This window comes from Argentina silus (genome assembly GCF_951799395.1).
Source record: "Argentina silus genome assembly, chromosome: 12".
Classification (NCBI taxonomy): Eukaryota; Metazoa; Chordata; class Actinopteri; order Argentiniformes; family Argentinidae; genus Argentina; species Argentina silus.
In genome coordinates this window covers 17993316-18009499 of record NC_139666.1, presented here as the reverse complement: position 1 = coordinate 18009499, position 16184 = coordinate 17993316, and the positions used below count along the sequence as shown (strand labels likewise).

General features: G+C 46.0%; 2 protein-coding genes across 2 annotated transcripts; one reads left to right on the top strand and one right to left on the bottom strand.

The window, feature by feature from the left end:
* Nucleotides 1-1185: 1185 nt before the first annotated feature.
* Nucleotides 1186-1719, top strand: LOC310813567 (ADP-ribosylation factor-like protein 11; the record flags this gene model as incomplete). Its single annotated transcript, XM_083682627.1, has 1 exon — nt 1186-1719. One exon carries the CDS (start codon nt 1186-1188, stop codon nt 1717-1719), a length of 534 nt encoding a protein of 177 aa, XP_083538753.1.
* Nucleotides 1720-2923: 1204 nt separating this feature from the next.
* LOC310812981 (importin subunit alpha-4) lies at nt 2924-15729 on the bottom strand. Its single transcript, XM_083681773.1, has 17 exons — nt 15632-15729; nt 13488-13532; nt 10843-10932; nt 10241-10270; nt 9890-9942; nt 9678-9773; nt 8875-8960; nt 8594-8683; nt 8191-8360; nt 7908-7952; nt 7566-7697; nt 7182-7310; nt 6935-7039; nt 6627-6698; nt 6334-6496; nt 5839-5933; nt 2924-5668 (listed from the first exon to the last, which is right to left on the bottom strand). The coding sequence occupies exons 1-17, from the start codon at nt 15698-15700 to the stop codon at nt 5570-5572; spliced, it is 1569 nt and encodes a 522-aa protein (XP_083537899.1). The 5' UTR covers nt 15701-15729; the 3' UTR covers nt 2924-5569.
* Between the last annotated feature and the right edge of the window lie 455 nt (nt 15730-16184).

Genomic DNA, 16184 nt, shown 5'->3' with positions numbered 1-16184 from the left:
CTCTGTTTTGGAAATTTCACCTACAGGTCATCAGAGGCTTCAGTCCCTCATTCCAATTCTTGAATCTGGGCCAGAGTGAATGTCCCACGGCTCCCTGGTCTGTTTGTTTGATTAACTACACTGAGATAGATGAACTGCACGTTTTTGGCAAGCTTTGACTGTCTGTGTGGATTTTGGTCTGCAGTGTTTACCAAATTTGGGCTAATCATTTGCTTGCATGCCAGGCCTACTAGAAGACAGGGACAGAACATAGTCCATGTTTCATGAATTGAATGAATAATTCAATCTTTCACCTGTTTGACAAAAGGAGTTGAAGAAACTCCACTCCATTTTTGTTTGAAATTGGTCATAAAAAATTATTTTTGTATTTTTAAATGTGCTGGTGCTAAGGAAATTATACCTGTATTCAAATACAAATATTCTCTCTGTAAAGAACTTTAACTTCCATAAATGGCCAGCTTGGCCAAGGGTTCTCACCATCACAGTGTGCCATTCTCAAGGTTTTTCTTTTCTTTTCAAAATGTTTCTCACGGTAGCATTGTGTGGTGGTTGAAATATTTACAAAGTTACAGACATGGTACTCTTATCTTATAGTGTTTCATGAAGTGTATCTGCATGTTATACATTTACCTGCAATGCTCTGAATGCTTCCATACAGGCCCCAGGTGAAGCTACTTACATGGTGCTCATCATTACCAGTGATTGAGATCGAAGTCAGCTGGCCAGATCAGTCCAAAGGGACCTTGAACCGGCTTGAAAACCATATGCAAACATATGAAAATGAATAGATTATATGTCCTAATTTGCCTATGACTGTTTGATGGCCTTCAGCAAAGCCTCAGATCATTCTTTTCAGTTCGGAAACAAGAAGGAAAGCAGCTGGATTACACCCTTGCTGACAACCAGCTCACAAACTGGAGGGAATCATGTCCTGACCGACAACAAAGTTTTGATAATCAAACTGAAGTGGCTTTATTTGCTTTACTCAATGGACTATATGGAGACCTTATCAAGCTGATTACCAATCATAACTGAGCTGCTGAATCCCCTACCCTCATACTGTAGATCAAAGAGGACAAAGCTAACCACAAGCCATATTTGCTCTCAAATTATTTTATTGCCAGAACTGCTGGTGCCAGAGCAGGCACAAGGCCACTAACAAGACTTCAACGCAGAGTTTCAGTCATGGGTCTGAACCTGTGCGGATACGGACAGGGCCGACCAACCAAAGTAGTTCTGATGGGCCTGGACGGGGCAGGGAAGTCCACACTGTTCCATCACTTCCAGAGGGGTGAGCTGGCAAACACTACCCCCACTGTGGGCTTCAATGTGGGCACGGTGGAGCCAGAGGATGGCCCGGAGCTCACCATGTGGGATGTGGGGGGCCAGGGAGCCATGCAAGTCCAGTGGGGACGCCACCTTGAGGGCTGTGATGCCCTGGTGTTCGTGGTGGATGGCAGTGACAGGGGCCGAATCGGGGAGGCGAGGGGGGCACTGGGGAGGGTGCTGGGGGATGAGAAGGTGAGAGGTGTCCCCCTGATGGTGCTGGTCAATAAGATGGATCTTCCAGAGGTGATGGAGATCCCAGAGGTGTTAGACAGACTGGGGCTACAACAGTGTTGGAACAGGGACTGGGAGATCCAGGGGTGTAGCTCTCGCACTGGGATAGGCGTCCAACAGGCCCTCTGCTCTGTGGCCAGACTCATTATAGAAAGCTGAAGAGTAGGAAGATGCATGATGTGTACGTGTACACAAACACACACACACACACAAATGAAGGCACGCTCACACTAAAGATAGGGAGCATTAGGGACATGAGCTATAGACATTATGAAAAAGGTTCAAACGTGCGTGTACACACAGTTATGTAACACTTGTTATTGGTTCTGCTGATACTGTATCAATGTTTGAATGAAGAGCTCTTATAACATTCACTTAATGAAATTAAATATTTCTTAGCAAATCTTTACCTGTTGAAATTGTAATAAAAAGCTACAGAATTGTAGGACCAAATCATGCATAATTGTTTTGCCTGATCTTTCAAATAGCCCATTGTGGTTGTTTGTGTGTCAATCCATTATGAATTAAACAGCATTTACCACCACAGAGTAAAATGTGCTATTCATCTGTTTAACTTAAATGATGTTAACAACACAACATATTCCAGACTACTCAGCAATGCAGTTATCCTAAGCTTAGTCTAATGTTGACTCTACACCACATTGTCTGACTGTACATTCTGTTCAGTGGGCCGAACTGCTGACATAGCCAAACAGAGGGGACCAAAGAATGACATTGAAACAACTCAAACAGGAGTCACACATTCAGTAAAGCTGCCGATTATTGATTTATCAAAGTCAAAAAGATGATATAGCATACTTCACGTTCAAATTTCACAAGACGTCAAGACATTTGCAGTGCTGACATAGTTGGATCAGGACCATGGACAGCAACAGCCCCCCCCCCCCCCCCCCCCCGATTACCCTCATGCTGTTGGTTTCCCTGGTTCTGGCATGGGGCCAAATTTGTCTTTTGAACTTTGCCAAAAGGTAAATGTATGTTTGGTGTCGAAAAAGGATGGTTCTAACACAGCACTTGGTGGCAGCATCTCACCAGAACCAGATTCAGCCTTAGTGTATTCACTATGGTCCCTCACTTGTAAGGTATATATTCATTATGGTGTGGACCATTGTGTGATGAGGGTATTCAGTGAACTGGGCCCAGAGGGAAAAACCCCCAACTCACAGGACCAAAGGAAGCTAGGACCAGTAAGGACATGCAGCATCAGACGTTGGCTGACACTTACACTCATGCTCAACACACTCTGACCACACATGCACTTCCAGACGTTCTCTCAGACACTCTCACACAGAAACAGCTTCATGTTAGTGTGTCAATCAGAAGACTTGCAGCAGAGAGGATCCAACGGCTAACAGCAAGTTTATTTTGGTTAGGATCAGTAATACAGAGACCATGTCCTGAGGGCGAGATGGGAAAAGTGATATCATCAAAATCCCCTGATTGGCAGAATATGGCGATGATGGATCTGTGGCATCGTGAATGTAGATAATGGGTGGGAGAAGTGGTGATGTCATAATGGATTACAATGCTCAGCCAGTAAGAGAGGAGTAGAACAATTACTCTACAGCAGAGAGCAGCATTGGCCAATCCTGTGACAAACTCCAGCTATAGGGAGACCACACAAATCCGCCATTTTTAATATACTAAAACTGTTCAAAGAATTCTGGTGCTTTCATTAGTTTGTTTGTCTTTTTCAAGAGAAAACTTTAAGTTTCATAGAAATGAAAAACAAAAGGCACAATGAATTTCAACTAATTCTCGTCTTTAATATGCACAAGAGTTGAAAGCATCAGTGAGCCACCTTAAAGAGAAGAATTCAATCTAAAATTTATAAAAAGATATAAACAATCAGAGGCCAAAACGCTGTCTGTTGCTTTTTTTTCTCTTCTATTCTCTTAATTAAAACAACTTTTCTCCAGCAAGTAAAAATCTTGCAACAAACATAAGCTTGTATCGGTTTCTGATACAAGACAAAGAAATTGAAAATCTTTAAAGTGGCTCGGTCTAGGTGGCTAGATCATGACTGTACACCCCCTCTAAGGTTTTGTTCATCAGTAATAAACAGCTAGTCCCAAAAACAAGCCTGTGCTGCCCATAACCCCCGCCCCCCCACATTTCAAACCCACTTCAACCCTCGACCATCTCTCAGTAGTTAGCAGCCAAACAGTGGATCATTAGTCAAACCCAGGGGTTTGGATTTTTTCCCCCCTAAAACCTGGAGACCAACTGGGACCTGGGACGGTACAATTAAACAGCCGGTCACCACAGCTAGAAAAGCCTGTTCTCAAATTCTTCAGCATGTCATCACAAATGTGCATGTTTAAAAAAAGAAAGAAAAAAAAGAAAAAGAAATACAAAAAGAAAAGTTATTTTTAAACAATGGAAGAAAAAAAAACATCCCCATCTGACAGAAAATAGGTTATCGTTCTGCAGAATCCATCCAATGACTGTCAGCTGCAGCAGCTTTGTACAGGCTTTATGTAAATATATATATTCATATATTTTCATGAGACGGTTAAGAGATACACATTGCATTTTGTACAGTTATTCAGGTTGTTGATGACATATGACCCCCCCTTCATTAAAAAACAAAGAAGAGAGAGTACTGTAGGGGTCAAAGGGCATGTGCCCCAGAGTCCTTGTCTTCAGTTTGAGTATCTGTCCCTTTCTGCAGGCAGAAATCACTAAGAGACCTCTTAGAAGTGTGCATAAGACTGAAGAAAAAAATCAAAAAGACATAAGACCAAAATAAAAAAAATCTGCCAACCTGGAAGCGCCAAAGCCTCGACCAGAAGGCTTGTTTTTTTTAATATAAAATACACCTTTTAAAAGGGAGAGGGAAAAATCAAGGAATTCTAAAAAACAAAACAAAAAAAACTCCCAAGATCAGATCAGCAATACAGGCTGGTTTGTTTTGGTCTGACTCTTCAGATGTTGAACTGTTCAGGTGCTTTGGAGATCCAAGCAGCGATATCACTAACTACCCTTCTACAGGATGTGATATCGCTTGTGCAGCAGGATTTTGTGTCCTCTGGGGTCAAAGGCTAAAGCACAGAATATTCCTCTTCTCTTTAGTCTCCATCCCTAAGTGGTTTTTCCTCCCACCTCAGGTTGCCAGATCTGTAAAACAATTTAGCTTTTTGTTTTTGCTCTCCCCTGAATTAGAGCAAATTTGCAGATATTTGTGGAGCAGTTATGTGGCATTTTTCTTTACATTGTTTGACAATTTTCTTTTCTTTTTTTGATACATAGAAAATCAATAACCATGATAATTCAAGAAGAAGAATAAAATGTCAGTCAGTCTGCCACGGAATCCTCTTCCTGTCTAAGACCCACACAGTCTCGAGACTCTTTGAAGGGTAGCAGGGTCCGTGGTAATTCATGGCTTAGCTCTGGGGTTAGCGCTTTCAATTGGAGGAGAGAGGGTTATTGGGGTCCTCACCATCACTACTGTCCAAGTGTGTGTGTGTGTGTGGTGTGTGTTGTGTGTGTGTGTGTCCTCAAGGGGTGGAAAAGCACAAAAATAAACCGCAAACAAACAGCAGTATTTCTTTCCCCATAGGTGATATGATGGCCTCTAAAACAAGTAAGCACACAAACTCTTTCCAAGTGTCTTAAATTGTGTGTGCATGCATGTGTACAGTATGTATGTGTGGGGGTAATGACATTTGGCAATTCAAAAATATTGCCCAAAAGGCTTTTCTTCCTTCCTTTTGATTTTCACGTGACATTTAGAAGCATTGGCAAAGAGTGCCTGAGATCCTCCCCTCGCGGATTGCCAGAGTGTAGCGGTGCTTGATGACTGACCAGGACCTTTCTGCCTGGGCATACTGCGGTGGTGGTGGGTGAATCCTACAAATGTTAGTTTCCATGTTGAAGTGATGTTAAGTATATCCTTCGGTTGCCAGGTTGGAGGAGAGATGGATGAATGTCTGGGGTGGTTTGAGAGTACCCGTGCAGCTGGTTTAAACTAAACAGATGCCGGCTCCTAGAACTTAAACTCTTTCGTTTGCATGTTGGAGGCCGGGTCAAAGTTGAAGGTCCCTCCTTGAGTGGCATCAGGGATTAAACTTGGATCCTCATCAATCTGAGTGTGTGTGTGTGTGTGTGTGTGTGTGTGTGTGTGTGTGTGTGTGTGTGAGAGAGGGAGAGAGAGAGAAGAAAATTGATATCAGGGTTAACAGAGATAAGCGTGAAGTGTACATTAGGACATTGTGTCCTGTTTTTACTATGTTTATCTCTAAAGGAGTGACTCACATCGTCTCCTGAAAAGTACTGGTCGATTATCTCGAATGCTAGTTTGTAGATGTCCTCATTCTCGTGCTGCTGCAGATTCTCTATCTTCTCCAGACCTGAGTAGACACAAAAGCAACAGTGAGAGGGCAGATAAGGATGGTCTATTCACCGGCCACACCAGAGACTCCAACATGACACCCATTTATTTTTTTTTAAACATTTTTAAAGATTCCTTTTTGGAGTATGGTAAAGAGGAGAGGGTATGTCAGCAGGATATGGGCCGGATTTGAACCCATGCCGACATGGGCATATGGTGCTAGACCACAGGACCAGCCCAGACCACGACACCCACCTCTTTTGTCTTTTTCACACACACACACACACACACACACACACACACACACACACACACACACACACACACACACACACACACACACACACACCTTAGCGATGGTTGCCATTATCCATGACACACATGCACAAACACAGCAATTCCAACACACACACACACACCTCCACACTCCTCTATGATCTCTGCGATGGTGCTGGCTTCGTCTCCAGCCATAATCAGGACGTTCTTGAGGCCATCCAACACCACCTGCACCACCTGGGAGTCCTTCACTGACAGCAGGCTGCAGAACGGAGGGATCACATTCTGCTCCACCAGATACTCCACCTACAAACACACACACACACAATCAGTACAGAAACAAATGTCCAAAATGTCCTTCATAACAAGTTCTTATCAATATTAAGCCTTTGAGATAAATAACCAGAAGAATCTAATTGCACTAATCACAGCTCACCTGGTCTTTCCTCCCACTGATGGTGAGGTTGCTGATGGCCCACGCTGCCTCCTTCTGTGTGCCAAAGTCCCCCTGCAGAGAGACAGGCTGTCAGAACTGTGTGTGTGTGTGTGTGTGATTGTGTTGTCATCATTGCTCTGCACTCAGCGTTTTAACAAACACACAGGGACTATCCCACCAATGCTGCCACAAACCACATTACCCTCTGAAAGAAAAACACACAGAAAAACTGATGACACAATACAACTATATATACACACTCTTGTTCACGGCGCGCTGCTGCGCCGCCCACCTGCCCACACACACACCTTGGCCAGTTGGTGGATGATCATGGGGATGAGTCCTGCGTCGATGACAGCCTGAACCTGCTGCTGGTTACCAGCCGTGATATTGGACAGGAACCACACTGCTTCCTACAAACAGACCAATCACATGCCGTCAAAACACACTGCTTCAACACGACGACATAAAACATGAAAGAAACGTGTGTGTGTGTGTGTGTGTGTTTGCATAGGTTTAGGGGTGCGGTGGGGTATACTGGTGTGTGTGTGTTACCTTATTGATTTTCTCCTTGGGGTGTGTGAGCAGGTTGGAGAAGTGTGAGAGGACGTCACAGTTGAGCACCACCTGCGTCTGTTCATCTGTCCCTGTAACGATGTTCCCAACTGCCCGAAGAGCAGCAGTCTACAGGAATGGAGGAATAAGTCATCACCAAGAACATGAGCCTGTCAGAAAATGACTGCTGTACTCAAATGTTCTACCAATGTGGTATTCACCCCTCACTGATTTGAAAGCATTGGATTGCTGTAAAAAAAAAAGATGGCAGAAACTCCCTCTAGCCTACGCTTAAACCAACCCGACACTTTTAAAGGAGACAAGAAGGGGTAGGAGGAATGGAATTGAGCACTAGCCTATTTAGAAAAGAAAAAAAAGCCTCACCTGAACTTTGACCTCTTGGTGGCTGAGAAGGGGGACGAGGAAGGGGACCACGCCCGAATCAATGACCATCTGGATCTGCTCGTTGCCCCCGTCCGTCAGATAGGACAGAGCCCACACCGTGTCCACCAGGATCTGAACACCACACACACACACACACGTCACATCGGTCCACTCTTGCTCTAGCCGCTGAGCTAAGAGGATTGACATTGAGTGAGTGTGTGTGTGTGTGTGTGTGTATATATAAGAGGCTTGACATGTTGACTGAACTTCCCCCAACAATTGTTAAGAAAAACAGAAAATTATAGTGTGATTTTGGTGTCCATTTGAAGCACTCATACTTACATTTATATCAGTGTGGTATATTAGAACACACAGAGCCGGTAGAATCTGTACAAGAGATAGAGGTGTAGGCGGAGAGAGGGAAGGATGGAGGCAGAGAGAAAGAGAGAGGGAGAGAGAAAGCTGTCAAAACCAGACATAAAATGTCACCATGAGAATTATGTAGCTAAACATTCCCCTGAGTGGTGATAGCATGATTTGGCTGCTGCAGAGGCCACAATAACTCAGTGTGACTCAGTTGCTGTCTTAGAGAATCCCCCCCCCCCCCCCACACACACACACACACCTCCTGTACGGTCTCCATGGGCGGTGGTGGGTCCTTGTTGCGGCAGAGGTTGACGATGACCCAGGTGACATTGCGGAGGAAGGTGATGGGGATGGAGGGATTAATGAACGACAGGAGGGGCTTGACCACGCCCAGGGAGATGACGTAATCCCTACACTGTGGCCCGTCACCTGGGGAAGGGATATCAAAAGGTCAGGGGGTCATATCAGAATCATCATAAATACATGGCGGATGTCTTGTAGCTTAGTTTTAATAGGACAAGCAACATTGAAATGGCCACTGACATCTGGCAGAAGAAACATACAGAAACAGAGGATTGGAGACTGGTACTTCCAAGGGAATACAAGCCAAATATAAGTAATGGAAGTGAACCTCTAAGTACAGGGCCATCCGCCATACACACCTATGATGTTGCCCAGCGCCCAGACGGCTTGTTCACACACATTCTGGTGGGGAGAATGGAGGAGACGCAGGAACAGGGGCACTGCATCTGCTGATGAACACACACACACACACACGAGTAGATAGTTAGCACAGGAATACATGATTAGAAAGCATTACCAGTAGATAAACACTGATAAAATCAAAGTCATATAGATGGAACATAGCACACCCCGCGCGCATACACGCATACGCGTGCGCACACACAACCAGTTGACCAGACTGACTGCAGGGCGAACTTACTGGATTTGACCACAGCCTGAGTCTGTGCCGACGTCCCAGATGCTATGTTGGTCAGAGCCCAGGCAGCCTCAAACTGGAGAGAAGGACTAGAGGGGGGGGGGAGAGAGAGAGAGAGAGAGAGAAAACAAGGGGGTGGGGGAGTGAGAAAGCCAGATATAGTTAGAGGGAAAGAGCCAGAGACAGTAGAGTGAGGGACAGAGAATCCCGGACCTTCCACTAAAACCACTCTCATTTCCTCCTATTCCTGCCCTCTCTTTCCCCTCCTCTCCTCCCCTGCGTCCATCTCTGTCCTTCCTTACCTCCAGTGATTGAACCATAGAGATCTGTGGCTCTCTGCTTTTTCTCTAAGTTTTGAGCTGATGTGTGACTGAGGAAGAGAAAGTTGTGTTTGGGGGGGAGGCGGGGGAGGAGGGAGGGGAGGGGAGTCTCCCTCTGTGCTCCGGATACTCCAGTGTCTAGCGGGCTAGAGCTACAGTTGCTATGACACCATCTGGCCCCCGCCCTCATCCACACAAGGTCCTGGGAATAGGGGAACTCCAGGGGACAGGAATGCTGTTTTTATTTGTGTTGGCCAGAGGCGTGAGGACCAATGCACTGCCCTGTGCCCCACACACACACACACACACACACATACAGACACACACACACTCTACATACAAACCCTCTTTCCCAAACATAACATTACACATGAATGTGCCTCTGGGGTTACATGACAGGGAATTACAGCAGGCTTCAATCCAGGTAGCTGAGCTGTGCTGTAACAGCAGGTCGGAGACAGACTGGGGAAGTGGAACAACACTCACTTGTCATCCCTCTCCAGGCATTTGACTAGGATGGGCAGGATGCCAGACTTTATCAAGTCATCAATGGGGGGGTTTCTGTCACTGGAGAGGAGTTTTCTGATGAAGACAAAACCAGGGAGAATGTTTTAGACATGGGACGGAAACAGGGGCAGGATGAATCCATCTAATAATTGTGTGCGTGCGTGTGTGTGTGTGTGTGTGCATCCTCTCACCTGGCAGCCTGTACAGCGCTGAGCTGGACCACAGCGTTATCACTGGTGGCATTCTTCAGCGATAGAGAGAGAGAGAACCAGAGAACACGTTACAGCACCGCGCTCAGAGAGGGAAGGGGGGGGGGGGGGGGGGGGAGGAGAGAGGGAAGGGAGGGATAGACCCCCTAAAAGGTAGAACAGGAGGAGAGAAGAGAGAAAAGGAGGAAGAGACAACCAAAAGGACAGAGAAAGGGAGAGCCAACAGAGACGGAGGAAGAGATTCTGACAGACACAAGGAGTTGGCTTAGTCTGGGAGGTGTGTGTGTGTCACCTGACCGCCGCCGCCCAAGCCTTCATCAAGTTGAGCCTTACCTGTAAGATGGCTTCTAGGGTTACATTTTGCTGCAACGAGAAGAGAGAGTGAAAACATCAGTACTGTCACAAAACGTCAGACTAGTCGACAAAAATGGACGAGTGTTCCAGCGAAACCACAACACGCACTAACACGAACACACTCTGGTTTGTCTCAAAAACCTGTTTTTTTGGATTCGTCAACATTGCCAGTGCTTTGGAGTTGTGTGTTTTAGCTGCTGCTGGCTTGGTATTGCCGCTGCCCTATGAGCTCACAGACTGGGAATGTCATGCTAGTACATCATTAAGACATTTCATAATACATGACTCGATGGCAGAGGCCATTCCTCTTGTTATTGCATTAAAGCCACTGAAAGGCCTTCAGACGGCGGAATGAAGGGGCTTTTAGAAACGAGTATTCTTCTCTTACTCATGACATCACCCTCTGGAGGTTCACAACCTCCCAACAAAAGGGTGGGTGGGCGAGGGGGGTTGCAAGTGCGAGAGAGAGAGAGAGTCCCCCTGAAAAACCCTAGGGGTGCTTAGGTCATATAGAGTCTGTGTACATCAAACACGTCACACACGAATGGTACACACGCACGCACGCACACACACACACTCACCCCTTTGAAGTCAGAGTCGACATCTGAGTCCTCCAGACTCTCCTCCTGCGGGACGTTTCTCTTCTTCAGTAGATGCTCGTCTCGTTTGTTCTAAGAGAAAACAGAGGCGAAAGAATAAACCAACTTTTTTTTATTTTTTTTAAATAAAGATTTGTATTGATTTTTTTCCCCAGAGAAAAGGATGGAAGTGGTGGAGGGCATCACACATTTTACAATATTTACACTGTATTGTATATTTTAAAAATCATTGACTTTGTAAAGTAACAGAGAATTTACTTTGGAGTTGGGACATCTTTCTGTTTAACACCAAACCTTAACTGTGTTTGGGCTATTTCATTCAGGTAGCACAGTTGTAAGTACTAGGCTAACACTCACTGAGACAGAGGCATCAAATGCAAAGAGAAAGAGACACCCACAGAAAGACAGACAGGCACACACCAAGGTGTCTGACACACACTGAGACAAACACACAGAAGAAAACAGGCACCATTGCATGGGCAGTTAAGGAGCGAGAAAAGGCACAAAGACACACCCCTACTGATGTTGAGTAGAGCCTGAAGCACGCAGGCACACACGCACGCAGGCACACAGGCAGGGGCATGTGAGTCAGTGGTAGGAGGAGATTCCCTTGGCCTACATTCCTGTGTGCGTGTGTGACGTGCGTCACTGATGACTAACCAGCCCAGTGCTGCTCTGTGCACTGGCAGAATGGAATGTGCTAGACTAGGGACCAACTCAGCACTAACAGGCCAGACACACACTGACTCTCTCTCTCTCTCTTTCTCTATCCCTCTGTCTAAACACAACCAAAAGCTCTACATTCCTCTATCACAGGGCTGGCTGTGTCCTACGGTACCTTCTATCCTTTGGTTTCTATCCCTCTCTCTTCTTCAGCTTTCACTCTGCTACCCCTACACTCCTCTACTCTCCCTCTCTCTTTCTCTCTCCATCACTCTTTCTATCCCTTCCTACTCGGGAACCCCTGGGCTACATTCACTCTATGCAGGAACTGGCCCATTCAGTACATCCCTTTATCAACAGATCTACCCATAAAGCATGTCCTGTATCCATTCACCCCAAATAACTGATTCTCCCCCTCTTTTCTCTAGGGGGGGTGGGGGGGCTCCCTCACACCTCTCTCTCCCTATTTCCTTTCCCCTCCCTCCCCATAAAGAACTTCTCACTGCAAGAACGAATGACTCAGCAAAACCCTCATTCTCATTTGTCAGAAAGTCACCGGGAGTCTCGAGGGGTTCTTTTATTGTCAGAGAAAAAAAAGAAAACATGGCTGAGTGGAAGAGGAAGGAGAGAGAGCGAGAGAGAGAGAGAGAAACACACACAAAGCCTTGAAAAGAGGTGAGGGAGAGGATGAAGACTAAGGGAGGGAAGAGAAAGAGCAGAATGCCTCAAAGCTAAGAGAGGGGTCTAACGTCAGAGGAAGAGAGAATTGGGGGTGAGAGAGAGAGGTGAGAGGTGAGATTCAAAAAGCCACGAGCAAGAGATTTCTGCGTCACAGAGAGAACCGATATACAGGGTGTTTGTCAGTGCGGTAGAACGCAGTACGAACAAATTCACTGAAACCTGCTTAGTTTCAAAACATTTTCTTCTGTTTGCTCCCACTACACAATACCCAGACCGAGTGAGACACACAACGTGAGGTGTTGACTGGTAGATGCATGCCGGAGTGTTGGCACATCACACAAGGCTACACCTAAGTCTTAGCAAGGCGAATCAGCACGAATCACGTTCAGGACGGTGCAGTTTCCTTCACGTTGCAGGTTTTGAATCGTCATGAATAGAGCTAGCATGACTCTGCACTCTACGTGTAAGAGAGGCCTGTCTGTCCCACATCATATATTTCTATTTTACCAATCCATAACTGTACCTATCGATCCCTAACAGATCCACAAAGGGGGTGAGCATTCCAAACGAACGTGACTGACACACCTAACATGGCAAGAACGTGTCTGAAAGTCAAATGTCCCGCCTATCCAATATCCTCCGATGTATGACATTCAGGATTTAGATTGTGGACCCACGTTGATCAGCAAAGCATCTAAGGATAGATTAAATTGAATTCCGTTTTAAATCTCAGTTAATCCAGGTGGAACGCCATCTAATCTAGGTTTCAGCATACCTAGAAGGCTGCGTTTGTCATCGCCGAGTCTGAACATGACGTTCCACACTTGGGAGTCTAGAAGAGGTCTCTGCAGTCAGGTCAGGTCACAAGCGCCCTCCAGAATAGGGCAACTATGACATCACTGGCGAATGGCCTAAAACCAAGACGTGTCTATGTGGTCAAGGTCAGAGGTAAGGGGGGTCACGCTGAGGAGGGGTCAGAGACCAACCCCCACAGAGGGCAAAGGTCATGGTTAGAGGTGTATACAGACACAGTCCTTCACCTCAGGGCTTGGAGGGTCAGACTGGGGTGAAGTACTCCATGGGTTGGAGGATCATTGTGCATGGCCAGAGAGGAATAGCCCTTCTGTCTTCAGCAGAGAGAAACAGTGTGTGTGTGTGTGTGTGTGTGTGTGTGTGTGTGTGTGTGTGTGTGTGTCAGCTGGCAGGCAGGGAGGTGAGCATTCAAAGAGGGGGGGGGGGGCACAAAGTCATGTGTCACCGAGAGACAAGGCCTTCACTCTTACCTTTCTCAGCTCGACTGTCACTTCATTTCGATGTCGTCTCATAGTCTGGAACACACAAAACACAGAGAGGCAACATAAGGGGAGACATCATCATAACTCATACACAAACATTGAAGGCTTATTCATCAGGAAATGTCACTGGACATTCGCATAAGTTTACTGTAACTTCAATCCAACTAAAAAAACAACAACAACGTGACTACAACTGACACCCACAATAGAAAAGGGTAATTCATGTGCGTGTTTATGTAGTGTGTGTATGTATGTATGTCTGTCTGTGTGAGTGTCCTTCTGTCCTGTCCTCCCATGACTATGTGAGATGGTTAGATCTTGTGACTGTTTGCTGCGGTTCATATTGCCATCCTAAATAGCCTCTTACGTAATCTGGGCCAGTCACAGCCCTATCTGAGGAGGCTGAGAAGCAGAGCCCACCGGGAGACCCCCCTCTCTAACCACTCCACAACCAGACACTGATACAAATGACTCCTTGCTAACCTCTCTACAATCACACAGTGAGGACCTGCCATGAGCTTGGTTGATGTGAGGTTCGATTTGAGAGAGAGAGAGAGGGGTGGGAACCTGACTGGCTCAAGACTGTCTACTGCAGTCTGGGAGCCACACCATTTGTGCATTAAACAATGCTTACTAAAAGAGACAGCACCCAGGCTACCACTGACCATCCTGAGACCCCAGTATTCCCCACTGCTTCCCTGTCCTCTGCTCCCTCACGCCAGACCATCCCCAGACCCAATCCCTTACAGTCCTAGCATGTTCATCACATACCCTACATACACAATCTTAAATGCATTAATACGCAGTGCTTTAGACATGCACTCTCTTCAAATTATAACATGGAAACCGTATATTTATTCACACTGATAGGTGGATGTGATATGGTGGATAACTACACTGCACCAGGGACTTTATTTCAGCTGTCCAGTTCTTTCACAAAAAAGGACATGAAGATGGAGCCTCTTTAGAGACCTAACAGTGACCATTTGCCAACCTTTCCTGCCTTGCCCTATCCCTCTACCACCCCACAGGGCCCCAGCTTGTTGATGCTCCAGAGAAAATCCAAGTCAGTCCCCCAACAGATGCCAAAAATACCACCAGCGCAGCGGCGCACTTGGTCATGTCTGTCAGTCATAGTAGCCATGTGCTTGTCACACTGGGTCTCAGTTTCAAAACAACCACCTATAGGACTGGTTTAATTTTAATTTTATTTTTTTTAAATGACACTTAGCCCGATTAAAACTAATATTCAGCGAGTAGCCTGCATATACAGGGGTGGTATCTTTGAAAACGTGAGTGGGGCTGATCAACAACTGTCAGCCACATACGGCGACATCAAAGATCACTGAAGCACAGCAAATAACATGCAAGAATCATTTTAAATCCGCGATACCCTATGTACCTAATTGGATGTCTGCCGCTGCTATTATCTAAGCTTACTGGTTTTACCAGCTGGGGATTGCGCAGGCCGTAATTTAGCTTGCTACTGGTTAGCGTGATATCCCGCAACGGCGCTACAGTGTAGTCTAACGCCAGGATAATACGCAGATTTTCTCAAGCCGATGTTTAGCTAGCTAGCTTGCTCTATAGTACTTTTTATTAATGATGGACACTGGTTTCATTAGTAGGTAACAGTTAGCTGGCTAGCTAGCTAATGTCGTAACGGATTCAGGACATTCAGCTGGCCAGATGAGCTGTCAAAATAGCCTGGCTGCTGCTGTTAGCATGCTACCTTTGAGCTGTTCTGGGGAACGGTGATTGGAGCGAGTGGTATCGTTAGTAACGTTAGCTAGCTATATACCGGTATCAGACAGCTGGCACCGTCAGCTAGAACTAGCTGCATCCGAAACTGTCATTTTTGGTTTTGATGCCGGGGAAGGATGGCTTTCTCTATAAACCGCATCCGATGTATGTTGAGGGTTGGTAGTGTGGTGGAGGATATTCTAGCTAGCACCCTGCTGCTAGTGCTACCTCGCTAGTTTACAAACCGGACACTGGCTAGGTAGCTAGCTACACCATTAGCAAGCCGGGCTAGGCAAATAAGCTTGTCACAGCTAAGCTACCTAGCTCGCGAACAAGGCCGGATAAGATAGTCTGTTACAAAGTAAAACAATATCGAGATGTCCTCCTACCTCGACATCGCGTCCCTTGTTTTTGAAGCTCTTGATGCGATGGTTATCCAAGCCGGCGTTTTCTGCCATGGCTGTGTGCAGGTTGAGAGTACTCCGGCGTTCGGGATCTCCAGTGAAAGACAGGGCACGGTGTCTACGCTGCTGAGTTCAGAGAGGGGGGCGGCAAGACGTAGAGGGGCAGGGAAGGAGGAGTCATAGCTTAGGTTGCCCTATTTTCTGTTGTGGGATCCCACACAGACTACGAGTCTCTTGCAGTATTTGCCGAACAACAATATAATAAAGATGCAATGTAATATCTATGGCATGTATATAGCTGTAACATGTAGAACGTGTATTTGATCAAGGAGAATTTTGCTATTTTATTTCATCTTTCAACCATCATTTCATCATTTCAACCCAACAATAGATAAGTTAGTACATGCTCGAGGTACACAGTATACTTTGTTTATATATGGTTGTTGTCCCTAATTTCCACAAAGCTATTTGTTTAATTCCAGAATCACCACTACCATGTTGAAGCCCAGCGAGCATTTCTGTATGCGTACATAGTGAG